The 27,873-nt window shown below is 47.7% G+C and overlaps 1 protein-coding gene across 2 annotated transcripts; it reads right to left on the reverse strand.

Moving 5' to 3' along the window:
- Nucleotides 1–362: 362 nt before the first annotated feature.
- Nucleotides 363–27,873, reverse strand: CSNK1E (casein kinase 1 epsilon). 2 transcript variants are annotated; one of them, XM_075009010.1, is made up of 11 exons: nt 27,694–27,873; nt 23,526–23,613; nt 15,535–15,645; nt 15,181–15,329; nt 14,257–14,485; nt 4,697–4,867; nt 3,771–3,919; nt 3,068–3,260; nt 2,814–2,953; nt 2,411–2,476; nt 363–1,760 (listed from the first exon to the last, which is right to left on the reverse strand). In XM_075009010.1, exons 2-10 carry the CDS (start codon nt 23,599–23,601, stop codon nt 2,444–2,446), a joined length of 1,251 nt encoding a protein of 416 aa, XP_074865111.1. In that variant the 5' UTR covers nt 23,602–23,613; nt 27,694–27,873; the 3' UTR covers nt 363–1,760; nt 2,411–2,443. The 2 variants fall into 2 exon arrangements, with proteins under 2 accessions (XP_074865111.1, XP_074865119.1); XM_075009018.1 differs by having other exon boundaries at nt 27,685–27,873.

The raw sequence follows: 27,873 nt of genomic DNA on the forward strand, positions 1-27,873 counted from the left end.
ATGTTTAGCAGGGGACAAGAAGGTGTATGTACATTGATTCCCAGGTTTCTACCTTGTGAATTATTCTTTCCTGGAATCTAACACATGCAACATAAACTTCTCCAGTCCAGGCATCAAAAGACCCCAAATCATGTTTCACAAAGCTCTCCCCACACCAAGACCATACCGCTGCCTGCACCATGATTCCACAGACTGGATCAGCTTTATTTTTGGGTGTCCTGACCACGTGCTTTTCTCCTCAGTAATTCTAATCAAACTTGTTCCTGGAAGTTGGGAACATAACCGGCAGCAAGAGGACACTTCCTGCCCAAATATCACATCACCAGAACAGCACTGAGGAGGAGGAGGAGAAAGGACAGATATTTGTGTCACTTTATCATTTTCTACTTTATTACTTCAAATTAACAACCACAATAAAGCTCAAAAAAGTCCAATATTTACACAGGAAAAAAGTACAAAATCCCTCCCCACCCCCAAAGTTCTTCAGATTTTTTTTTCAGTTTTTTTAAATTACAAAGTAATAAAAAGTTTTGCTCTTTAATTAAAAAAAAAAAAGAGTAAGAGGGGTAAATAAATTAGGGAAAAAAAAGTGTTAAATAGAAAGGAATAAAACCAAAACCAAACCCCCTTACCCCCACCCACAGCCCAACCGGCTCCACTCAACAGTCTCAGTGCGCCAGCCAGAGGCCACACGTTGCAGCGGTGATTATCGCATTTTAAAACCCAAGAGCCAGGTGGCATCTCGAGTATTTCTAAAATAGATTTAAAACAGCTAACAGGGGTTGGAGAAGGAGGCTGTCAGGGATTGTGCATACACTGGGAGGTCAGATCATTGATCTGTGGCAGGGAGCTGGAAGAGGAAAGCCATCCCCCATGTTTCTGCACACCCCTCTCGGATCCCACTCTATCCCCTCGGTAATTAAAACAAGTGTTTTTTTTAAATAAAAAAAAAGGAAAATCTAATGTTATGTGCAGCCTGATGAAATAGACCCCACTCCCAGTACAGGCAGTGGGTTACAATCTCCCTGTCCTTCAGCTTCACTTACACCTCCTCCATTCACCCCCTTGGAAAGAAATCCTTGGCATGCCAGGACCATTAACCTTATTTATACGTGCCTGGTGCTTCCACTTACTTCCCACATGGTGCAGCGGCACCACTGAGGATAAAGGATGCCTGAATATGGAGCAGATCTTTCCTGTGAGTCCTCTCACAGCTTGCAATCCAATTCTTTTAAATGCTTGTAAATCCAGTATCCATGGCTGGAATCAGATTTTTTTTTTTTTTTTTTTTTTTTTATTTATTAAAAACCTGCCCAGGAGATTCCTGCAAAACAAGCGCAAACCCTCCCTCAATTAAAAAAAAAAAATTAAACTGTACTAGAAACTACTTGACCCTTTAAAAAAAAAAAATAAAAATCAACCAAAATTAAAAAGACAGGAAGTTCTTCAAAAATAAAACAAATGATCAGTCAATGGAGGGCGGGGTGCAGCCAGCTGGGAAGATGGTGGGCGGGGATGGAGTCAGCAGGAGGGGGTGGGGGTGAGGCTGCACACAGGCAGCTGAGGCGTTTCTGCGGGGCTCCCACGTCGTCGGCTTCTCGGTGGCACTGGTGTTGGAGAACACAGGCGGCGAGCTCAGAAATGTTTCATGCCAGCACAGAGGGCAGCTCCTCTCCACAGTGTTGGCAAAAAAAAAAAAAATTTGTTGTTTTTGGGGTTTTTTTGTATTTGTTTTTTAAAAGAAAAATACAGTGAAGACACTAAAAGAAAAAGAGGGGAAAGAGTGTTAGAGAAAGGAGGGCTCCCCTGACAATTAGCGCTTGGTTTCCCCAAATTAGCCATTAATTTTTCCTTCTCCCCACCCCATAGAGAAGCCCTCAGAGCTAGCCGGTCAACGACTCTTTCAGCATTTAAAGATATGCATGAAGGGAACAACAAGTCTAAATGCATCTTGCCTCTTCCAGTGTGTACTCCCCACACCCTCACTCAACCCCAAGCCTTCCTCTTCACCACTATCACATCACGTGGAAGATGAGCATGAAATGGAGAGCAACACAATGGCTTTTTGAATGGACCCCTCCCTTCCCCTCAGACAAGGAACTGGCTTCTACGGCACTCCCACCCTTCAGAACCAATGGGATACACTTCCAAAACACTTACCACCCCCACCCCCAGGCACTGCTGATGAACCCCCATGTGGGTCAATTTCCCCCATGCAGCACCACCAGGCTGCTCTCCATGCCCAGCCTAGGAAGCTTGCACATCCCACTCCAAGACCAAAATGCATCTCCCCGGGATAAGAAAGAGAAGGGAGGTAACACTGACCCACCACAGCAGCACCCAGGCTTCAGGCCAACAGCTGGCACCAGAATCTCCCTGAAGAGACCGGGGCCTCAGCGAGAGCACTCACCTAAGCAAACACTGGTCCGGGGGCATCTTCTCCTCACTTCCCAAGATGATCAAATGGCACACTTGTCTGGTTCAGAACAAGAGAGAGCGTGAGTAGGCACAGAAGGCACAGCCAGAGAGGGTTATGGAGAAAGCAAGGGACAAAACAGACCACTCTATACATCTCTCTAGCTCAATGATTTTGTTGGTGTCCTCTCCCACCACCAACCCCTCATTACCAGAGAGCCAGCCCAAAGGACTCTTGCTGCAAGGGAATTCAGAACGCTGGGCTAGGACAATTTCGTTCGATAACAGAGCCCTTCATGAAGGAGTAGGGCACCACCACTTAACCCGGCAGCTCCCAGGACGCCTTTGGCATTCCAGAACACTGCATGGACAGGCTGAGGCCACGCGCAGGGACTCACCTGTGACGCAGAAATCCGTGACACCTCTTGCCGCCCTGTGAGGTCGGAGGAAGAGACGTTGGCAGGAGCACCCCTGTGTAACCTCATGCTGACTTTCCGCTCCCTGTCCACCCGTGAGATTGCCCTGGGGGACGTGTTTCCTGTCCAAGGGAAACAATCAGACAATGAGAGCAACATACCAAGCGCCCTCGGCTTACAGTCCCTCCCAGCACACGCTGCTTCCACACGCGCATCAGCTTCCCTGCCCCACTCACCAGACTGTTGGATTCGGGAAGTGGGCGTGGAGGCCATGGGCTCAGCGACGTTGCGAAGGCGGTTGGCTGTGGCTCCGGCTGGGGGGCCGGGAGGCAGCGCCCGTGTGGCAGAACCCCGGAGCTGCCCCATTCTCTCTTCTCGCTCATGCTCTCGCCGCTCCCGATCCATATCCTCAGGGTTTCGGGCTGCGCCCTGAAAGGCACATGCCACCCCCCCATCCACATGCTCAGCCTTCAGTCAGCAGCCAAACCCTATGAGCTAGAAAACCCACCCATGCCAAGAAATAAGCCTTGCCCAGGGACTAGGCACAGAAAACAGAGGAGAGGCCATCATGCTAGAACCTCCCACCCCATGAGAAGGCTTCAATCTCCCACTGGAGGAAGCGAGAGAGGGGAAAGCATGGGCTATTGTTTAGATTGCAGTAGCAGCTACAAGGGGCCAAACAGACTAAGCCAGTCCCTGCCCTGAAGGATCCACAAGGCTGATATGTGAGATTCAGACTGATGCAGCAGGGCTCAGCAGCACTGAATCCCAATTAATGCTGCTGAGCGCCCCTCCCGTTACCCGTGCCGTGTTATCTGCCCTGCTTACGGCTCACTAAGGACCAGCGCCAGGTCTGCTCTCAGGGAGCAGAGTCACAGCTTCTGCCCCCTGCCCTCTCCGGGGAGCACCACGCCCCTCACAAAGGCCTGCGTCACTCACGAATTTGAGCATGTTCCAGTCGAAGACATAGTCGTAGGAGAAGCCCTGACGGTGGAAGAGGTTACGGAAGAGCTGCCGCAGGTACGAGTAGTCGGGCTTGTCATCGAACCGCAGCGAGCGGCAGAAATTGAGGTACGTGGAGAATTCAGCTGAAGAGAGGCAGATATACGGGCTGATCATTAAACATGACTCCACGCTGACAAGGCACCCCCGTTGCCCCTCTCCCTATAGCGAGCCTGAGGTACAGCCACGGGAGTAGCACACCCACCCGCCTCCTGCAACAGTGGTCCAGGCCAGAGGGCCATCACTGCAGACACACGCATAAAAGGAGCCTCCTCAGCTCAGGACTGCTCTGCTTTGAGCGCTGAGGAAAGCTACCCAGCTCTTCTGGGGAAAAATCCTGGCTTGCCTCGCCTCCTTGGCTCCTTTTCAAACAAGAGACAGCATGCAGGTTGTGTGGGATCCCCACAAAGGAGAACAGAAGGGAGATTTGGGAAGCAGGTTCCGACGTGAAGAGAAAGTGGCGACAGCAGTCAGAGCAGCATGGGCTGCAACGCTGGCATTAGCATCCCACACAGAGCCAGACACCTCAGCATCAGCTGCACAAGCCCTGAACCACCTTCTCGTTGCAGCTGGCCACTAAACTGGGCCACCTCACAAAACACCAAGACCACCCAAAAACCAGTCCCCCTGGGGACTTCCAAGGGCTCCCCTTCTGTGCCAGGACTGCAGTGCCAAGTTTCTCTCATTTCTAATTATTGCCATTAGCAAAGCACCAGGCTCCTTCCCCCTCACTTCATCCCAGGACATGGGCCAAGAGTCCCACTTCTAGCAGGTGTCCTATTGCGTAGGGCTTCAGCCAGGGAAACGACTCCACAGGCACATGTATGTGACAAAGGTACCCATCAGAAGCCCACAGCACTTACAAGGGTACCCTTTGCAGAGCACCTCTATGGGCGTTGACATCTTCTTCTCACTGATACGCTCATATTTTTGGCGCTTGGTGGCAGCCTTGAGGCCCTGCCAGGGCAGTGAACCCAGGTTGAAGTACATGAGAACATAGCCCAAGCTCTCCAGGTCGTCACGGCGACTTTGTTCTGAAGGACAAGGAAGAGAGAATTACACACAGGCAGGAAGTCAGATGCGACGGGGGTTGCTTAATTGGTCCCTGTGTCAGGAGGAAGCAAGAGGAAACAAAAGACCGCTTCTTTTTCACTTCTAATACACCACCCATTGGCCACCTACCTCAGGCTTAGTTTTTTCTGGAAAGATTCTGAAAATAGTTTGGTCAATTCAGTGAAGGAGCTGAGGGCACAAGCCCCCATTTTTACACTTAACAAAAAACCCACCCTCTACACACAATGGGCAAAACGATCTTCCAAACTCTAAACCCTCCGTAATTCAGAGAAATGACAAGAACATTGGTATTGGAACTGGGGGCAGGGGTTGCCCTGGTGTCAGGCCTGTGCCTTGTATCATCCCATGACAGTTTGCCCAAGTTTTCCAAGCTATAACCTCACACATGGTCAGTAGAGACCTGGTAGATTTTGCCTGCTAAAGTCTCCAAAGATTCTCTGCACTGAGCATGCTCCTATCTGTGGGCTCCTGGGGCAGTGCAGGACTTTCCCTTAGACCACTCCTCTCAGCCTCTGGGAACCACCGTGGCATAAGGCACTGGAACTGGTGGGGGTGGGGGGGAGATCGTCTCTCCGAGGCACTCAATGTCTGGCAGCCAGCACCAGGAGCAATGAGGAAGATAAGGCAAAAGTGGGCCAACTAGAATATGGGTGGGTGGGTGTGTGAGCGCACATGCGTGTGGGGAGAGGGATACAGGGAACAGAGTCATGCTAGGAACAGAAGAGTATATAACCCCTGAAGCGACTCCCCCAGAGAACCTGCAACTGAACCTTGGAATTCCTGACTACCGTTGTCTGCTGCCAGGAAATAACTGTGAAACTCACTGACAGAATGTCTCTCATCCCCCACTAACGAGTGGCTTTTATCTTCTGTGTGGGCCTACCATGGCTACCGTTTACTCTGTAAGTTCAAGCAATGGAGGTCTGTGCTGTGGATCTAAACCTTGCTGATGCGCCAAGCTAGGAGTCAGTATGCTTGTTTCATAGAATTCCTAGTTTCTCAGTTTGTTTAAAACAAAACAGGTAATAATATTTAGAAAGAAAAAACACAGTTTGCAAAATCAAGCTCTCAAGCACTAAGAATGTCAGAACTAAGGTTGTCTGTACGACTTTTATTTGGCCCTCTGAGTATGCATTATGAGACCATCTTTAATTACATGACTACATACTACCTTTTTGCACATGGCCCCTGCCCAATTCAGTATTTATTTGTTAACTCCCACATTTAATATGCAGCCCAGGCAGTACCGAACACACTGTCCAAACCTGACAGCGGGTATTCTTTCCATAGTATCCAATTATTTCTCAAACAATTTATTTATCTTCAAAAAACACTCCAGCACCATTAGATGGTGTTATTACATCTATTTTTTCCAAGTGGAAAACTGAGGTGGAGAAAGATAAAGGCCAAAACATTTTTCAGAGTACTCTGCTCTTCATATGTTCAAAACACAGCTCCTACTGATTAGGAGGAGCACTGAGCCCTCACTGCTGCAAGCGAGATCAGCCTTCAGCTCTCTCAGGCTGGGCACTCAAACACTGAGGAACATGGAACTCATGGTCACCTGCAAAAAATTTGGTTTGCCAATCACCTGCCAGGTATTTCAGAGAAACTGAGTGTCAGAAGCAGAACTAATGTTCCCAAGGTGGTATTCAACTGCACAGCCCACGATTCTATTCTCTCTCTTCCTGACATTACCTCTGTTCACTGCACACCTTCCAACTTCAGCAACAAATGAAGCAGGTGAACTAACAACCAACCCTCCTTCTCTGCAATCAGAGCTGGAAGAAACCTCAAGAGGTCAAGTCCAATCCCTGGTATTCATGGCAGGGTCAAGCACTGTCATTCTAGACCACCCCCGACATGAAATTTTAGTGTTGTAATTACCAGGGTCCTGGCCAAAATGAGCTAGGGAGGAGGCACAAGGTTACTGTAGGGGTGTGTGGCAGTTTCCTTTACTTCTACACTGCTGTCTGCATAGCCGTGCCCTCAAGTCAGCCACTGCCACTCTCCAGCAGCCCAGCCCTGAAGCAACAGCACAGAAGTAAGGGTGACATGATACTGTATTAACACCCTTACTTGTGTGTTGCTGTTGGTGAGGTGCTGCCTTCAGAGCTGGGCACCAGCCCAACAGCTGCCACTCTCCGGCAGCTTAAAATAACACTGCAACTTCCTTTTGGTTCAGGACCCCCAATTTGTGAAACGCTGGTCTCCCCCATGAATTCTTTGCAGTACAGGGTAAAAAGCATAAAAACGTCCAAAATTCGTGAGGGGGGTAAAACCCATTTTCATAGTTCGTGTCCCATTTTGCATGGCCATGAATTTGGTAGGGCCCAAACTACAATGTAGGCGCACAGGACTGAACTAAGGTTGCACATGTAAACAATTTTCTGGAACTTCTCAACTTTTGAGTGCTAGATTCTTTTTTTTTTTTTTAAATTGCCCATGTAAAGTGAGGCCCATCCTCAGCTTGATGGCCTTTTACTTTTGATCAACTGCACTGCTCAAGTTCTAAATTTCAGGGAACGTACTGAGCATCACTGGACGTAATCTTATTGGTTTTGGTGGGGGCAAACCAAAAGGGAGAAATGAGAGGACACACGGAGACCCAGGCACATAGTTAGAAAAACCAGCAGCTTCAATCAACTCCGTCGATTGTCTACAGCTCCAACAGACTGAAGGTGCCATTAACACCTTCCAGTATATTGATACCTCCTCCCACCAACCCAGTCTCCACTACAGCCATTCAGTTTAAAATGCTGACTTCATGAATTACTTAATAATAATGGAGAGGAGAATGAGGGCTCATGGAGACCCTGGCACAGGTGGCAAAGAATGGAGCACAAAGCCATGGCATAAGAGGAAGCAGGAGGGAATTACAGGGAATCCCCGAAATAAAGGAGGACAGAAGACAGCGATAAAGAGCATCCAGTGAATGCAAGGAGCTATTCCTACAGAATTAAGGAGGTGTGCACATCTCTAGAATCTGTTATACAAACGTGTGCACCCACACCCCCTCAATCCTGCTCTGAAGCGACACCATGATGAGGGGAAGTACCAGACGGGAACACGGAGAAGAAAAAGTCAGATGTGTCTTTAATTTGGATCCATATATACTAAAGCCACCAAAATCACAATGGTGGTGTTTTTTTGGTTTGTTTTTGTTTTTGGTGCGTGGGGTCTCCAGGGAGTAGAAAGGCACATTTTCAATTATGAAAAACAACAGGGACGGGACCATTAAAATACATCTACAACAACAAATCTTTAAACACAGCCTATGTGCTATATTTCAGCAAGTTTTAAATCCATGAGACATTTGAAGAATCCAAGAGGGCAGCACAAAGGCTGTTTGAATGCCCTGACTGCATTTCAGTAACTTACCATTCGGATTTTTTTGCAGTGTAACTTAATTGTGAACTTCCTGGGTTTATAACTCTTGGTTGTGGCATAATTACATCACCCTAAACAGACAAATACTCTCAGCCTGAACCCCATTTTAACAGTTTCTGCCTGGGAATATATAGTAAAAGAATAAATACAATATAGGTAAGAGCGATCAATCCACCAATATGAGAACATTTCCAAGATTTTCAACTTTACAATAGCCACATGCCTCTTAAGGACTGAGGGCACCTACACTCAAACATTTCTTAGCATGCATGTTTTTACGGCTTATAGTAGTCACATTAGCATCACAACATCTCCGAGAGGGAGGGGAAATCGTATTTCTGTCTTACAGACAGGAAACAGGAACAGGACTTACTCATGGTCTCAGAGGAAATCAGTGTGTCAAAGCTGGGATTATAAGTCGGCAGTTCCTGGTTCTCAGTCCCATGTTTAGCCTATTACAACATACTTCCTTTCTGTACAAAACAAACAAGAACTCCTCTAGCACTTTAAAGACTAACCAAATAATTTATTAGGTGATGAGTTTTCATGGGACTGACCCACCTCTTCAGATCTGGAGATTCTCATAGAAGTAAAAACTGACAACGAGAATTTAACAAGAAGATAGAAAAAAATTTGATAATAAACAACGAATCAGCTACATTGGACCAAAGGAGGGGAGACAAAGGAAGTTACTGCAAGTGTCTATTAAGCGAGTTGCCTGAGATCACTATGAATATCAAAATATCAAAGATGGGGAAACCGTCCTTGTAACACGTAAGGTAATTGCTGTCTTTGTTGAGCCCAAGGCGTAAAGTATCAAACTTGAGAATGAACTCCAGTTCAGATGTCTCCCGTTGTAACCTGGTGTTAAGTGTCATCATGTCATGTCCATCCCTCCCCCAAGATGCAGATTTTCAGGTTTTGAATCTATGGCCTGCTCCACTGAAATGCTCACTGACAGGTTTATGTATATTCAGATTCCTGCTGTCTGATTTGTGTCCATTCATTCCTTGTCAAAGTGATTGTCCAGTCTGTCCCATATACATAGCAGAGGGGCACTGCTGGCACATGATGGCATATATCACATTGGTGGGAGTACAGGAATATGAGCCTCTGATTGTGTAAGTGACATAAGGTCCAGTGATGACGTCTCCAGAGTAAATACGTAGACAGAGTTGGCAACAGGGTTTGTTGCCAGGAAAAGTTCCAGGAGTGGTATTTCTGTGGTGTGGCATGTGGTTGCTAATGAGAAATTTCCTGAGGTAAGGTGGTTGCTTGTAGGAAAGGACAGGTCTCTCACCTAGGGCCTGTGAGCACGTAGCATCATGTTCCAGTATAGGCTGTACATTGTTGATAATGCGCTGGAGGGTTTTGAGCCAGGGACTACAGGTAATGACAAACGGTGTCCTGTTATTGACCTTCTGGGCCTACCCAGAAGTAGCTGTTTCCGGGTATTTGTCTGGCCCTGTTGCTTTTTTAAAAAAAACAAACAAAAAAAAAAATTCTTCCCCGTGGATAATTAAGTCTTACAGATGCTTGGTCGAGTTTTTGGTCTCTGTCAGTAGGACTGGAGAAGATGCGGTTGTGTTTTACTCACCTTCAGCTCCTCAGTCTGCCCTTTGACACCTGGAACAGCATCTGCACACCCTCCAGCCGAATGAGCTGTCTCCTCGCTATAAAATAACCTCTTCCCACACCTCTGGAGAACCCCAAAGCCAATCTGTACCTTGCAATGAAATAGTCTTTCCATTCTCATGTCTTCAATGGCACAGAAGCAGGAGGGATAGCTCAGTGGTTTGAGCATTGGCTTGCTAAGCCCAGGGTTGTGAGTTCAGCCCTTGAGGGGGCCATTTAGGGATCTGAGGCCAATAGATTTAAAAAAAAAAAAAAAAAATGGGGGGTGTGCTTGCTCCTGCCCAGAAGCAGGGGACTAGAGTTGATGACCTCCTGAGGTCCCTTCCAGCTCTATGAGATGTGATAGCAAATTCCCATGCCCTCACGGACATATGTCTTTTGTCACTCCTGCCTAAGATGGTGCCCAGGCAAAGGCTGGGTCTGGAACTGAGCACAGGGAGGCAAGTTGCATGGGCCCCAAGTGCCTGAGTAGAGTGAGGCTGTTCAAGGACTCACATCTAATAGATTCATGAGACAGAGACTCCCTGACTCCCAGCACACTGCTGCCCATCTGACCCTTCCAAAAGCCATGCTATTGCCATGCACTGGTGACTGGGCTAATCCTTGGGAAGGCAGCCAGCTTCTCCCCAGCCTGCTCATTCCTCAGCAGTGTATGTTCTTCTCATTACACATTCATAGCAGATTTTGTGAACTTGGAGGTGGCATAGCCCACAACGACTAGGTTCCTTTATAGCACACGAAACTGGAAATAGCAAGGGAGGCAGGACCAGAAGAAAAACAGGGCCCATTCTGATGTCATTTATAAAAGGCATTTAGTGTGGGAAGGACAGTTATTACCCTCATGCCTCCCATACTCCCTATTCAGACAGGCCCCTTCCACGTCTGTCTCCTGGGCACCCCCCAGGGTCTATTTCAGATTTTGCACGTTCTGACGGGCGCTGGAGATTCTCATCCCCGGAGCATGTGAAAATTGATTGGAATGTACGAACCAAGGACTGCACAGTCAAATGACTCCCCTGGTAACTGTGGAAAACCTCCCAGATCCTCCCCCCACTTCTTCCCCAGGCTCTGTGAAGAAAAAAAAAAAATTACTCTCCCTTCCAGCCACTGGAATGTACAATCCTGAGCTTGCACAGTGAAATAAACGCTCTCATTTGACGGCTATTCCAACCACTGTTTCTTCTCCTGGCCTCTCAGCTATGTGAATGCAATTTAGTAACTGAAGAGTCAAAATTCAGAGTGAAGATCTTCATGTCCCCTGGCAATACTGTTAACTCCAACATCTATCAGTTGTGCAGTAGAGAGGTCTCATGAACTGTGCACTGCACCAGGGGCCAGGAAGTTCAGTGTTTTCTTGTTCTGTCAGCAACTGTCGGAACCCATCTATCAATGACTGCACTTATAAAATGGACAGTGATTCTGGGAGCTGTTGCAAGGGTTAATGTTTTCAGCTTCTAAACTTTGTGCTAAGCACTATGAAAGTTTAAAAAGTGCATGACATATGCAATCTGCCCTTTATAGAACAAATAATACCTAAACATTCATTGTGATAGGCAGCTAGACTCCAGAATCAAAAGGCTTAAGGTTTAAGGCCATGGTGGATAACTAAACAAGCAAAATCAGACATAAAAAAAACAAGACTGTGGAGAGACATGATAACCGTTTTCAACTCCCTAAAAGGATGTTAACAAGGAGGAGAGAGGAAAATTGTTCTCCTTAACCTCCTAGGATAGGACAAGCAGCAATGGGTTTAACTTGCAGCATGGGAGGTTTAGGTTGGACATTGGGGGGGGGGGGGGGGGAACCAAACGAAACCAAAGGAAACCAAACCAAACAAAAAAAACACCTTCCTGTCAGGATGATCAAGCATTGAAATAAACTGTCCAGGGAGGTTGTGGAATCTCCATTGTTAGGGATATTTCTGAGCAGGTCTGAAACACTGGTCAGGGATGATCTGGATGGTGCTTGGTCCTGTCGTGAGGTGACTGAACTTAAGGACCTCTCAAGGTCCTTTCCAGTTCTATGATATTAGTTTCCCCACTCTCTCAGGTCTTACAAAGCAGCCAAATATCCCAGTCCCTGACAGACTCACTAGGTGAAGCACACAAACTAATCCCATACTGAAATTCAATGGACATGTATGCCTGAGTAGGGGTAGCCAAAAGAAGGTCTATATGTCTATATTTTTAAGCCAAAGCAGTGCCCAGGAGAGAGAGACTCACACCGTTCCCAGCTATGTAATGCTCCCTGTTTTGATGCACAGTCCTCACAGGCTGCAGCTACATACTATTAAAGGTGAAGACAATAAGCATCTGCTCTTTTTCTGCCTAACAGGTCCAGCCTCTCCAGCTTCCAGAAAATCATCACTGCCTGCAGAGAGTGGGAATCTTTGTGGGGGTGACTTTGGGGGTGGTGCACAAGCTTGCAGTTTCTGCAGGATTCACTTTTTTTTTTTTTTTTAAAGTTCTGAGTTCATATAAATCTAGAGAAAAATCTTCCATGTGTGAATCAATATAGCAGACACCATGCGGTGCTGCATTCCCAAGCCTGCAGACAGATAGCTTCCCTGCTTCTGTTGCGAACAGCTTTGCCAAGCAGCAGCCAAGCTAACGTGAGTCTGATCATTTCTGCTGCGAATATGCAGAATCCCATGGGCAGCTGTGAATGTCAGAATATCACATCAGTTTCACTTTGCTTGAAAAAGTTATGAGTACAGGGAAAGAATAAGGTTGTACCTGGGAGACAGAAACCCTAGAAAAGCTAGAAGGTTAGCAGATCTCTGTTTTCCCCACTAGTGACAGCAACAAGAGGTCTGGGGAAAGAGGGCAAAGGACCGCTTCTCATCACCAGCAAAGTAACCAGGAGGCTTGGAGGGCAGGAGAAGGAACTTTAACTGTATTAGATATCTCATTAGTCAGCAGAGGATTCAAAACCTGGAGGAAGCCCACTGACCTCCAGCAGGTGATACCAGGTATCCTGGTAGAAAATCCCAGCACTTTTCTCCAACCTAGAGGCAGCAGAAGGAGCTGGGCTTGTCACCAGAATACTGAACTGAGGTCTCACTGGTAGAGCACCACATCCTTGGCTCTCTTACTTCATCTCCCTCTTCTGGTGCGTAACATGTTCCTGAAGCTTTGTGAAATCCAATCCTCACAGTCAAAGTCTGTCTGGAATGCCCCCTCCTCCCCCAAATCTCCTCCCCCCACCCACCTCTCCACCAGTGGCTCCCCATCTTCTTCTGGGTGTTTGGACAGCACCTAGCAAAATGGGCCCCTGATCCTGAAGGATGGATTTGGGACTCTACAACAGAAATACTCCTGTGCCAGGATGACATACCAGAAGCCTGCTCCCTCATGGCACTGCATGGTCCTAAATGCAGCTCCAACCTCAGATTCCCCTTCAGGGGGTCCAGTTCATTAGTTAGCTTTTATAAACACGAGGTCTGCTGTACACGCCTTGGGTCAAACCCTTCTCCCTGGGTAAGGCACTCCAAAACCCTCCTGCCTATGGCTGAGCAACGGTTCACACCAGCCCCTCCAGGTAATCGCTAGCTAGGTTCCCAGCCTGGCTTCAGGGAATCCCCCGTCTCTTCCTCCCTACTTTGGGTCTCTAGATGTTTCCTGTCTTATTTCCAGCCCCATGAGCTGCCTGTCATGTGATTGCTTATTTTCTCCCCTGGGGGAAGTGAGTTAAGTGTCACAGACAGGGCTGGACCCATCCCTTCCAAAAGAGGACAGTCACCCTGGCACAAATTCTCATCCAACAGTAATTGCCACTTAACGGTTATGTGCTCCGAAGTCCAAGTGTGAGGTTTACACTGCATGCACAGCCCTAATGCTGCCTCCATGTGCATCTGCACTATGAGGATTTCAGCTTAGAAAAGCTTATATTTCAAAATTACTAATGGTCGTACAGTTAGCTACAATTACTACCTAGCAGCTCCCACTGAGATCAGGGCCCTGTGTGCTAGGCCCAACACAAATACACAAGGGCAGGAACTGCCTCTAAGAGCTTACAACACACACAAAAAGTGCGGGGGAAGGGAGAGAAGTGAGGCATAAGAGGGGAAGCGACATGCCCATGGTGACCCTGCAGGTCAGTGGCATTACTGTGAACAGAACGAAAGTCTCCTAACTCCCAGTCCAGTGCCCTTGCCATTGGACATTACTGCCTCTTAAATGTTCTGAGAAACGGAGCTCTAGGAATTATGGACGAAAACATTTAGCAACCTTTGCTATGGCAGGTGCTGTCCCTCCCAATATACTAAGATCAACACCACAAAGACATGAAGAATGCCTACAGCCACATGCCAGCGCAGGCTCACCAATTCCCAAGTGGGTGTTGATGGAGGCATAGCGGGCAGTGCCGGTCAGGTTCTTGTTTTCCCGGTAGGGGATGTGCTGATGGGTCCGGGCGTCTCGGTACTTCTTGGCCAAGCCAAAGTCGATGATGTACACTAGGTTGCCTTTCTTGCCAAGCCCCATGAGGAAGTTGTCTGGCTTCACATCTCGGTGGATGAAGTTCTTGGAATGAATGTACTCTATACGGCTGATCTGGATGGGGGTGGGAAAAGCAGCAGAAGTGGGAAGAAAGTGTGTTATGGTGGTCCGAGTTACAATCACCACCCATAAAAGAGGGCGCATGGGCAGATGGCCTGGCAAGCATCAGCCATGGGAGTAGGCTTCAACTGCTACCTTCTTGTGCTCCTCAGCCCAACTCACAGGCGCTAATTAGAAACAGAAGAACCAGAGGCATCCATTCCCACCAACGCGCCCCGCTCTTCCTCAGAGAGGAAGCTATCATTAACACACCCCGGGAAGGGTGGGGCAGAGAGTCCGGAAGGGATACCAAGCTTCGGGGCACAGAAGCAAACTAACTATGCAAGACCATGATGGGACTTCAGTGGATAGGGGGAAAAGGGATGCAGATTATCTTGCAGCTGCCTATTTGAGGGTCTTATTCCTTCCTCTGGGACTTCTGGTGCCAACAACTCTGAAGCAGGATACTTCGCTAGGTGGACCTTAGGTCTGAGACAGTGGGGCAACTCCAGTGAGCGGCTGGCCTGGCTCCTCAGCCTCTTCAAGAGCAAACACTCTGAAAGTCACTTGAGCTCCCTCTACTTCTTCTTTCAGGCACACAGCCTGGGATACAGCACCTCAGAACTGCTCTCGAACGGAAGCACTGGGAAAAGCCAAAAGGAAGGCCTGGGGATGGAGGTGGGGCGCTGACAAATTTAGCAGAAACTCACCATCTGGTCTGCCAGGAGCAGAACAGTCTTGAGACTGAACTTGCGCGAGCAAAAATTGAAGAGGTCCTCCAGGCTGGGTCCCAGGAGCTCCATGACCATCACATTATAGTCGCCCTCTGCCCCGCACCACTTAATGGAAGGAATCCCCACTGCAGAAAGAGAGACCGGCCCCATGAGTAGAGGTGGGCAAGAGACATCCACAGTGATTGCCCACTGCCAATGGTATCTCATGCTGAGAAGGGCATATCTGCCAGCAAGGTACCCAGCAGCAATCTCTCCCACCTCTTTCCCAAAATGCCATGGACCAGTTTCTACTTTTACCCTCACTAGGTACGGCAACAGCACTGATCTCACCTCCTCCCTGCATCATCTTGTAGAACTTGCTCTCAATGTGGAGCTGGGGATGCTTGGTTTTGACACATTCCAATTTGATGGCAACTTCTTCCCCCGTGGCAATATTGGCACCTGCATGGGAGGGAAAAACAATGCTAAATTAATATTACACATGCTTGGAATTAAGTGTGACCCCCATGAGGAGGGCTATGCAAATCTCATGTTGCTACCCACTGCAGAATTTGCCCCGAAATCTACCGTTTGATGCTGAATTGTGCCCTACAATTTTTTTTTTTAAAAAAGGAAAATTTAATCACACATGCAGTTTCTAACTCTTATGTTTGCTAAGAAAATCTTGAGGTGGCAGAACAAAACAGGAGCCAGCACAGACTCTGCAGGCAGCCTGAAACTACAGTTCAATGAAGTGCAAAATGCCCTACTATATCACCACGTTAGTCTATGGCGACAATGCCTAGGTTAACCTAATTAAAACAAACAATCATCTGCAAAATAGTTAAACAGCCAAATAGTATACGTCTCATTTCCAAGCTGCCCGCCACCCTAGGTGGCAACACATGCTGCAGTGTAACTATCGTTCATCAATCCAATTTTAGATATGCCAAACACTTTTGTAAGGATGAAAAACAATAAATGGAATGCAACGGCAAAACAAACCACACAGGGATTCCTATACTGGGCGTATTTCTATATTTCTGATGTAATTTAAAAAAAAAAAAAACCAAAAAAAAAAAAAAAAACCAACAACCACCACCCTGCACTCCTAAACTGGTGCTAGCTGCCTCAGAATACAGGAATCTTGAGGCAGAGCCATCATCTGAGATTGGTGGTCCTCCCACAGCCAGCAGAAAAGCAAATGGGAAAGGAGGGACATTTTAGTCCTTTCACATACTAAGGGTGGCAGCGGAAAGAAGAGATGTCTGTCTGTTTCCCACCATCCTAAAATTGCCGTAAGTGATAGATCTGTGCATAGCTCACAAGAATGACCCCTCAGACCCCTCAGACCTCTATCCCCTTCTCACACCCATACTGCAATGAGGGACTATTCAGGATCACACAGACTAACTGATAGATGCACAGGTGCTAAACAGAAGATGGAATGGGAAGGAAAGGGAGGGTAGGGAGAATTTATTCAGCAACTAGCAGCTGCAGGTATAGAAGAGACAAAGACAAGGCAACAGATCAAGGTTGGCTGGAGTGAAAAAAAACGACCTTATCTAGTCTTGTAGGTAAAATGAATTCTTCCCTGCCAAACCAGGCTTGCTGGTGAGGGATACAGAAAGACCATCTTCTACCCATCTGCAACCACCCCCGCATCCAGAACTGGGACCAAGAAGGGGGAAAAAAAAAACGGTCAAAAGGCTATGGAGGTGGAAAGGAGCAACCCTTGATTTCCCCTCCCATCCTATGTTCACAAAATAAAGCAGACGTCTCCAGAGTCCATTCCCTGTGGGGCAGTCCTGGAACTTCTTGAATATCAATCAGCTTGAGATAGCCTGTGAGCAGAAGGGTGTCACAGAGGTAGCACAGCACCAGGCCTGAGACAGACAAGTTGGTAGGAATCTGTGAGACACACAGGTGTTAGTAGGGGCCTGGGGAACAGATTTAAAAAACAATTAAAAGGGGCTACATACTCTCTCTTGTCAAAGTGAAGATTAAGCTGGGTGGGAGGAAGCATGGCACATAACAGCTTGGAAATATGTAGAAGGCTGTACACATTAAAGGAGAGTGAGAATTATTTATGATGCTCTGAGGGAGTGAAAATAGGAACAAACAGGATGAAATTAATATTTTTAACCAATAGCTAAATTATTTTTAGAGGCTCAGGAGAGGTCTCCTCAAAACTCATTCAGCCAGTCAGTCATTTTTGGACACAAATGACCATTTTCCATTACGGTCTGCGAGCCAGGTGTAAATGGAAGCGTATGTACGCCCTTCACGCCACAACAGAACCCCTGCTGCTAGAATCTGTGGGGAGGTGGCTTGCAGGGTCCTTTGCCTACATTTAAAACCTGGCAGCAGCGCAGCTGTACTCCTGCAACACTTCACTGAAGCTATTACCTACTAGAGATGTTACTGGTTAACTGGTAGTGGCTGGAGCAACCCCCTTCCTGTGAGGGTCAGGTGGAGGGGTGCAGAGAATGAGGAGCTGCAGCAGAGCCCCCCTCCAATCCATGGCAGCACCGCAGGCCGGGGAGGCCCAGCCAGGCTGGAGCAGCCCAGGTCTCTGTGGCTTTTTTTTTTTTTTTTTTTGGGGGGGGGGGGGGGGCACAGCTATCATTTAACCCGTTAACCAATTGAATGGGACTTTATTTCAGAATTACCTGCCCTGATGGGAGGGTCATCCCACAGGGATAAAGTACTTCACCTTCCAGAGACGCAGTAGGTAGGTCAATAGGCAAACTCCCTCATTATCCTAGCACTGCCTCTACTCGACGCTAGGCAAAGTTAGCTGCATTGCTGGAGGTGTGGATTTTTCACACCGCTGAGTGATGCCCTCAGACCAAGTTAATTTCCTAGTGTAGACCAGACCTAAGGTTTAAGTTAGTCCCTGTTTGATCAGTCACTCAGCAGCAGATTCATTATTACCCAATGGGAAAACGCAGCTATTTACAATTTGTCACTCCAGTCACTTCAATTCTCTTTCATTTCATTCCCTGAAGCAACTCCGAGTTTCCTCCCAATTCCTCCCCACTAACACACTGAGCCATGGAAATTAATGCTCATATTTAAGCGTCCCTTCATTAGGCTTCGGAGTTCTAACCCAATCGAGGTTGATGGGCTCTGTCTGAGGCGTTCCTGTCTGAGTCATTGTTTCAGGCTGTCTGTAGGTTTAGGATGACGCCAATGTGCTGGTTCATGTGTGAAAGATTATCTTCGCAAGCACAAGAGACAGAACCTTCACAATTTTTTTTTCTTTAAAAAATTGTGAGCTTAGATTCTGCAAAACATTGATATGCAGACCAGGCAAACATCTCAAGAGGGCCATAGCTGGCCTTTGGGTTCAGTGTTTTTCAAAGGCCACTAAAGAGAGATGTCCGTCCCCCCCACGGAGTAGAGGCAGCCTCACCACTTGGGGTATTTTAGAACTAGACCAGATTTAAAAAAAAAAAAAAAAAAAAAAAAACAGTAGGAAACAGAGAACAAGCCTTTACTGACTGGGAAGACGACATACTCAGAGCCCTGAACATCCTCCTAGGTCTTTGCAAGCATTAGATAATAAATACCCTCACTGTCATCCTGCTCAAGTAGATGCATATCCTTTCAGAGACACGGACAAGGAGACTAGCCCAACAGTAGGGAAGATGTCAGTGACAGACCCAAGGGAAGAATTCAAGCCCAGCGTTAACCATGCACCCTTCTTCACTAGCTAACCAACTTGTGGAAGCTGCTGGCGGTGCACTTCTCTAATTCTCCTCCTTCCCCCCCACGTTATTCCTAGATCTCACAGACACAAATGTTACGCAGACTTCTAGCTTCAGCCATCAGAGAGATTTAGGAATTAGCCACTATCCCTAGATATCATGCAACACCAGTCGGGCTCAGTTCTGGGGGCTGTCTGAATGCACAATTCATTTGTCTGGAGATTTTTCAAACATGTCAGGAAAGGGGGTAATGTTACCTGTAGAACAAGGAGGCATTTTCTACAAGGTGTCCTTTTAGAGAAGTAACAGATCTAAAGAATTAAAATACACAATGCACACTAAGGACAGTGTTTATTAACCACATTCTCCTTCTATTCTCCCACTTCCATCACAACGAGGGAAGAAAGGATGGCCACTGAACAGATGGGAGAAGCTGGCCAGGGCTAGGAGAGTTAACAGGCCAGAAAACAAAGGGAACTCCCTCCCCTTCCTGTGAGGGAGGGGCAAGCAACCAGGAAACAGCCAAGCACTACACCAGCATCCCAGCAAGCTTTGCCTGCCAGTGAATCCAGTTCATACTTGTTTCTATGGTTCCCCTCTGAAGCAATCCACACCCTTCACCACAATCATCTTTGGCAATGTATCTCACTGCTGACTTGCAACAGCTCTCATATCCCAGTCCTGGGTCTCCCTCCCCAGTCCTGCTAACGCCGCTCACTTCTGACTCATCCAATCAAAGCCACTTCCTCCTCAAGCCCATTATAAAGCAGATACATGTTCTGCACAAGTGTTTACACAGCCATTGAATTACAGAACTGTGGAAAATAATTAAAGCCTTCTGGGCTGTTTGGACCATCTCAAGCCAATGTGGCACTGTTCCCCACATCCTCAAGATGGGGGAAGGGACACCTCCATTCAAAAACACCCCTCAGTTTTAGACATAAGTTATGTGCAAGTGTACAAGAGAAAAATAATTCCCTCTCTTCCAAACAAACAAACAAAAAAAAAAAATCCATGAAGTCCACAGCACCTATTGCTCAGGAGAAAAACATACTGCCACAGGAGTGATGAGGTAAAGGGGAAAGGCCAGGAGCTTAGCTATGCATACCCACGTTCCTCACCTCACACTGAAAGGCTGTTACTTTGCTTCACTTCATTCCCTCTGTATACCAGGCCACAAGAGAAAAAGTAGGTGTATGTAGTGCAGCACTGAGATCTGGGAATAGAGATACTTGCTCACGAGGGGTATATCTACACTAGCGCTTTGGCAACAAAACCCCAGCTGTGTGGGCAAAACTCAGGGTGTCCACACATAAGATGCAGCCTGTTGACAGAACTCAACACTTCTGTCGACAGCGTTCTGCCTCTTCCCTATGAGGCAGAGCACCTTTCCTGACAGAATCAGCTGACAAAAAGGCTGTATGGACATCCCGGGGGGCACCCCTGTAAACAGACAGGACTTCCGGGTCACCGGGCAGCCCTGTCTGCTGTGCTTCTGCTTAGCTGTTCCGTCGAGAGAGCAATCTGCTTTCGTGTGGCCGCAATCTGTCGACAGAAGTTTTGTCAGAAGATATCGTCCAACAGCAACTTCTGTTGACAGATTGATGTAGTGTAGACACGGCCTCAGGGGAGAGAGAGGCTGGTAACAGGACTGTATGCGGCCTCCACCCACACCACAGCATATCTGACCTCAACTGGAGCAATCACCAAGGCTCCAAAACTGCTTCAGGTCAAAGTAACTCGAGTGAAAAAAATATTTTAAAGCCATACACCTTTTGCCTATTGAGTCAGTGGTGGCTGTGATGCCCCGCCTTGCCCCTTGCCTAGCTGTTGCCAAGATCTCAGTCCTGAGTGGTGTTATTGTTTTCAAGCAAATTATCCACACCTGCTCAATGTCCAGCAGCAGTTAAAAACAAACCACACACACACACACACACACACACACACACACACACACAGTGACAGGTAACTATCACCTCCCATTTCCTTTCCTGCCCTCCCACCCACCATATAAACCCTGGATTCTGTTTTTTCCACTCCATTCATCTGAGGAAATGGGTTTTACCCATGAAAGCTCAAGGCCTAATAAACTTGTAAGTCTCTATGGTGCCACAGGACTGCTTGTTATTCATGAACCTACAGACTAACAGGGCTCCCCCTCTGAAACCAACAAAATGCTAGGAACCATCAAGAAAGGGACAGATAAGACCACAGAAAGTGAATACTGCCTGCAGTTCTGGTTGGCCCATCCCAAAAAGAGCATTAAATAAAGGTTCATAGAAGGCCTACCAAAAATTAGGGTTAAAGAACAGTTTCCCATACTTGGAGAGATGAAGAAGACTGGGACCCTGGAAGAGAGAAACCTAAGGGGAGATATTGTAGAGGTCTATAAAGTCAAAGGGTGTAGAGAAAGTGAATTAAGAAAGTATTACTTATCCCTTCATGTAACACAAGAACCAAGCATTGCCAAACAAAATGAATAGGCAGCAGGTTTAAAACAAACAAAAGGAAATACTTCACATAAGGCACAGTCAACCTGTGGCACTTGTTGCTGGGGATACTGTAAAGAACAAAAGTAGACCTAGGCTCAGAAGAATTAGACCAGTTAATGGAGGATCAGTCCATCAATGGCTATGGTCAGGGATACAGACCATGCTCTGGGTGCCTGTAAGCCCCAAATGTCAGAAGTTGGCATGGGAATTGCTCAGTAACTCCGCTGTTCTGTTCTTCCCGATGAATCATTTGGCACTGGTCACTGTCAGAAGACAGGCTACTGGGCTAGATGGACCGCATGTCTAATGCACTATGGCCGTTCTTGTGTTAGTCACTTATACCTTGCAAGGTGGGCGTGCAACAACTCCTGTATGTTTTACACCCACCTTGGACAGGCGCCAGTGACTACGCCAACCCCAAGGGAGTGAACGATCAGACCATTTTCAAGCAGGAGGCACTTACCTACCTCAAAGTGAAAATTTAAATTGCATAACATAGTAGAAGTCAAAAGATCCTATATGCAAGCATTAGCAAGATGTTACTTCCCCTGTTTCCCGCTTCACTTGGTTACAAACACTGTCACCTGACTTGGCAGCTAACCAGAGGACTGTAAACAAATATACAGAGAAGCATATATTAAGGTGGAAGCAGCATTCAGGGGGATACAGTAGGGGACGTCACCCTGCTTTTATCCAACATCTTTATTAGAGACCTGGGCAAAGGCAATCCTGTGAATGTACTGCAACTCCTCCATGTTTACTAACACCCCCCGAGGAAAGAAAAGTAACAAAAAGGGACATAAGTGACTAGAAACACTGGCAGGAAAAAACAAGCAAGATTCATCTCGGAAGAAGAATCTAAAGCAGTAGTCAACAGCAGCCACTGAGGAGCAGTAAAGCTCAGAGAGAGAGAGAGAGAGAGAAAGAGATCCTGTGGTGATAGCTGACACCAAGTTAGAGAGGAGACTGCAATGTGATATGGTAGTGGTAATGGTGGGGAAGCCAAGGAGACCCAAGGAAGCCCTCTCTGCAGAGGCATCACATTACAGAGAACTCACCCCTTTGCTCCACCGCATCTAGAACACTGCACTGGCTTGGGCAGTTCAGCAGGTCAACAAAACGGAGGGAATTTGCAGAAGAGCAACAACCATGCTGAGTAGGTGAGGGAACTGATTTATGAGGAAAGCTGGAAAGAGTTAAACATGCATCACCTGGCCCCATGACAATCAAGGGAGAGTATAATTATTACCTACAAGTCTCTGAAGGGTGTAAATATCAGAAGGAAGGGGAATCGTTCAGGGTGGTCTCTTGAGGGCTTGTAACTAGATGTAATGGGGGACAACTGAACAGAGGGTGAGTTATGATAGCTCTCAATAAGTTGTTTCTTATCAGAGGGGCTCTACTAGACTGTGGAATAAACAAGCAAGCAGAGTCCTACTGTTTGGGCCACTAAAAACAGAAGTAGACTGGGGGCAACACACAAGTTTGGAAGAGGGTTGGACCCCACATATGCTAGAATGGGAGGGTGGGCCCTTCTTTTTTGATACCCCTCCCCGCCTTTGTCCCTGAGCGACAGTACAGTGGGAATCACACCATCGCTGGGCAGCCTTCTCCACAGAGCTAAACAGCTCTGGGCTCAGATTCCCCAGCTGGCGATCAGGGTTGTAAGTATCCTCCTACTCAACATGAAGCCAGAAAATCTCCACTAAAGAGATTTTATCAGGTCAGCCTCTCTGTCCTGATATAACAGGCCTTCCATTCACTGAACCACCCTCCCCACAACAAAACAACGCCCACAGGTGCACACACGCACACACACACAAGCTTGCCGGGGTGTGTAAGTCTGACAAAATCTACACAGCACACTTTGTAACAGTTTGGCCAGAGGCCCAGTTTCTCTCACCACTCCCTGGCCCGTGCTGGATTTTGGCATGCTTCAGCATCCTTGTTTAAGACAACCACCAGCGGCAGAACTAGTTGCATCTCTGACCTCTGACATCAGCATAATCCATAAAGGAGGGCTCTCAAAATTCTTCTCCTCACCAGCCAGCTTTGCCCCACTCGCAGGGAAGAAGTGCCACAGAGAGTGTAGAGGACACCGCCCGATGGCTAGAAGAGCTAACAAAGAGAGACTCACCCAGGTAAATGTCTCCAAAGGAACCACTGCCAATCTTTCGGCCCAGTCGATACTTGTTTCCCACTCGGAGCTCCATGATTCAGTTGCACTGAGGGAGGAAGCAAAGGAAATGCAGAGTCAGAGCAGAAACAGGAACTTAATCAGTACCTTGCATGCGTCTGCACAGGAGACTTGCAGTTTACTAGCCAGTCCCTTTCCCCAGGGCTGAAAGTTCTGCAGGGAGTCAGGCTTGGTGTCCCAGGGTCAGTCTCCTGAACTGCCATGTACGAAAACTGGGATTCATTTCCTGTCCCAGCCCATTGGCCATCCGAGGCAGGAATGCTGTGGGGACAAGACCCAAACCCATTTACTTTAGCGATCTGCGCAGCCATGTGGGAGAACCAGAGTGGATCTCTGCTCCATCATTTCTTCAGAGATAGGAAAGGGGTGGGGGAGAGGGAACACTGGAGTGTTATATGGTGTGGAGAGATGCCCCAGAGGAGCAGCATTAGCACCAGGACCAGCCTCACACATGGCAGCCTACAGTAACCTGAACCCACAAGAGTCTCCAGCAGAGACCGAGCGGACTAGGTACCAATCCCATAGCAAGGAGTCCCAGCTGAGCAAGAAATGGGACCAGCATCCCTGTGGCAGGTGGACTTTGGAACTCATGGCTCCAAGAGACCAACCCACAGTTACCGGCAAGTTGTTCCATTTCCACACTGCACAGGGCGCCAGGGAAGGAAGAAGACAAAGGACGAGTTCCATTAATGCATAGACTGACTTCATTCTCATCTCCTGTTTCAGTATGTTTCTGTGACAGACTGAAGCCTCCATTGCCCTACGGGGTCCCTCTGTCTGCACTACAATATGCCTCAGGGAGTATCCTTTATTGCTGCCCCTGGCCCCCACCTTGCCATGGTCTAGGTCTTACCTCCTACCCCTATAAAAGTGCAGCAGGACACCAAACTCAGCCTTAGGCACTTTTCTTATTCTTAGCTCTGGGTGGAAGGCCCACAACCATGGCTCTCATTCCCACCAGAGATCCAGCCTGAGCCTTACCACCTTTAGGGTGCACTGCAGGACCCATCTCTTTGCGCAGGCCTTCACCAAATGGAGTTCTGGAGGCTCCCCGGCAATGTCACCCTGGATGGCCACCACCTCGAGCTTTCCCCTGTTCAAGTAATGTGGCTCTGTCTAAAGGAGGCGAGGAGAGAATGTGGCTCCTTTTAGAGGATTCTGCTGTACAGTTAAGTTGATGTAATGCCATATTATTATTGTACAGAACACAGACTCACTGGGTGTTGGGAATGGGCACCTTGGAAAGGCAGGGAACGAGTTAGATGTGCGGAACAAGGTAAAAAGAAACTTTACTGGGAGGCAGTGCATGGGAATGTTTCTCTGGGAAAACCAAAATAATGCCAGAGGTACTGGATACACCACAAACCTCAACCCAGAGCCCTTTGTCCCACCCAGAAGATGGGATTACAGAAAGAGGAATGAATGGGCTGCATAGACACACAGAAAAATAATCCCACCAGGCATTCAGGCGGCATCACAAACCCTGAACGCAGAGCTGCAGTCACTAGAAGCCACACACAGACACCGAGTTGGAGTCCCCTTGCCTGACATCTACCCACGTGCCCAAGCTACCGTATGCTCGAAGACTACAAAGCCCCCTTGCAACTGAAAACTTCTGCAAAATGAGGAATAGGCCCAACCCTGGCAACAGAGCCGAAAGGCAGGCATGCCTGCGCAAGGGCACAGCACCAGCCTCCCCTGTATCCAACACCTGCTATTCTCAGACTACAACCACGTGTACACACACCTGACTCACCCACCGGCTGCTCCAGGGTGGGAGCAAAGGCCTGCAACTCTAGGCACAAGCTGCATTAATGATACTGTGACACTCTGAACCCAGCAACGGTTGAGACATGAGCTTGGCCATGCCTGGTGCCCTAAAGATCAGTTGCTCTGCTCAGGTTCTGCTCTAAGCCCTGGTCAGCAGGGCCTACGAATGCTGCAGATGCTGGCCCCCATGCGTGGCCCCACACCATCAGCTCAGCATGCCACAAAGCCTGGGCCAAGTGGTTATTACCCATGCCCTGTCTTCCAGAGAGAGACAGGGGCAAAGTTTATGGATAATCCATGCAATTGTGCAATAACCCACTTGCTGACTAAGGAACAGGGTCAATGGTCTCTAAAGGGAAATCCCAAAAGGGAGAGTGGACACACCTATGGGGGACTTAGGGGCAGTGTACAGAAAGGAGAACGATGGATACTGCCTCCTGTAAACTGACCCCCTTCCCAACCGCAGCACTGGAAACAGCCTTGCACAGAGGGTACACTGCAGATGGGTACGCAGACGGTAGCAGGATGAACTCATGCCAAGAGCCAAAATATACACTCACCCCCCCGAAACTGCTCCAGAGATTACAAGATTTACTAGTGCACCCCCCACGCACCCCACAGTTTCCGCTTTCTAAACCTGTCAGAAGAAGGACCCCTTTGCCCTCACCTTGCCTGCGCTCTCCAACGAAAACAGTATGCCCAGGGGCTGCAGGATACCCATTTAGTTCTCCATAAGGGATTCACAACCCATCCCCATGGAACTCTGAAGTGTGCACTCTGCATGAGTGAATGAGGATATTAATATATTCTACACATACACCTACAGTACACTACACAACCCTTGAAATACTATATTCCTATCTGTGGCGCATACACACAGGCTGAAATCCTATTTTATATTATATAAATCCACATGTCCATACGCACACAGGACATTATGTAAACACATGATACATGCAAGTTGCTGACCCCCCACCCCACTTACATGTCAGCAGATACCAGGAAGCACAAAAACCATTTACATATAAAACAGATAAAAATGATACTGCCTTGCCCCACCTCAATAGCCAGGAGATCAGAACATACTCGGTGAAGCCACAAGCCAGAGAATATTAAACACACAGTGAGAGTTGACCAGCTCCATGATGGAGGCTGCTAGGCTGAATCTGGCATTAAGGGGAAAGTGAATTGGGGGGTGGAGGGGGAAGAAATCTGCCTAGTACACAGATCATAAAGGCTTAACATCGCTTTTCCTTTAAAAAAAAAAAAGACAGGAAGAAAGAGAAAACAGAATTTAAATGGGGTGGGGGGGAAATGTGACATTTGTCTTTGCATACAACATGCCTAATATAAATATAGGTCCCTCTGGCCTCTGACCACCCCCCCCCCTTCACAGTCACAAAAAAGGGAAACTGAAATACAGTCATTAAAAATAAAATGATAAAGGTACAAAGAAATAAGCAAGCCAGAAAAAAATCCCTTGGCACCCATAGTCCCCCGTAAGCAAAATACTAAAATAAGCCAGATTCTAACAATAGGATTCTGTTTAAACGCACCAGCCAATTACAAAGTTATCTTTTCTATCCATCCCCAGGTATGCTCATTTTAGAAGGTGAATTAATTCCAGATAAACAGATTCTCTTTCCTCCCTCCTCCACCAATCTTTTCAATACACAAAAGGAAATACTGATTTTCCCAGCTGATTCTCAACAATCTCCCTCCCCCCCCCCCGCAACCTCAAACACACACCCTGTTTGTCAAACACAACACTTTAAAAATCTATAATGCCGGGGCTGTCACTATGGCTTACGACCACCCTTAAAATAAATAACACCAGAGAAGCAAAAAGGGGTATCAGTTACTCAGGGCAAAAATGTTTTAAAATTATCGAGAGATGTTTTCAAGAGAACCAGAAACGAGATTTCACTGCTTCTTCCCCAAACACAACAGTCTAGTTATATACTAAGATCTAATCACCACTACAACGCCCCCTCCCCAACAAAATATAATATTTTAGAGCCACTTCTACAAGCAGAGAGCAAAAAACCCTTCACAGCTCTGAAAAGGGTAGATAAGACCCCCTAAAACGTCCTTACAAAAGTGGGGAGCACGGGGGCTCTGCCGGGGTGACCTCCCTCGCTTTGTCTCTGCCAAAAAGCTTTTCTCCTCCTTTCCTCCAGTTTATCTTATTTGCCTGTGTCACATTCCCCCAGCCCTGTCTCCTTCCCCTCCCCCAGCCTCCTCCTCCTCCTCTCACAGCAAAAACAAAGAGCCGGAGGGGCTGCCTTTCCCCCCGGATTTGCACCCCAAGATCGGTGCAGATGCTTACAATATTTACCCTGGCTGGAAGGGGTCTGTGTCCGGCTGCTGCTCCGGTGGCTGTCAGGGAGGAAGGTGGCTGGGATGGGAAGGATGAAAGAGGATTGGGACGGGGTGTTCTCGGCTGTACCCAGCTCCAAGCCCTGAGCTCCCGCCTCGTCTCTGCGCTCTGCCTGCTGCCTCCCTCCCTCTCGCCTGC

Source organism: Carettochelys insculpta, chromosome 1 (assembly GCF_033958435.1).
Source record: "Carettochelys insculpta isolate YL-2023 chromosome 1, ASM3395843v1, whole genome shotgun sequence".
Taxonomy (NCBI): domain Eukaryota; kingdom Metazoa; phylum Chordata; order Testudines; family Carettochelyidae; genus Carettochelys; species Carettochelys insculpta.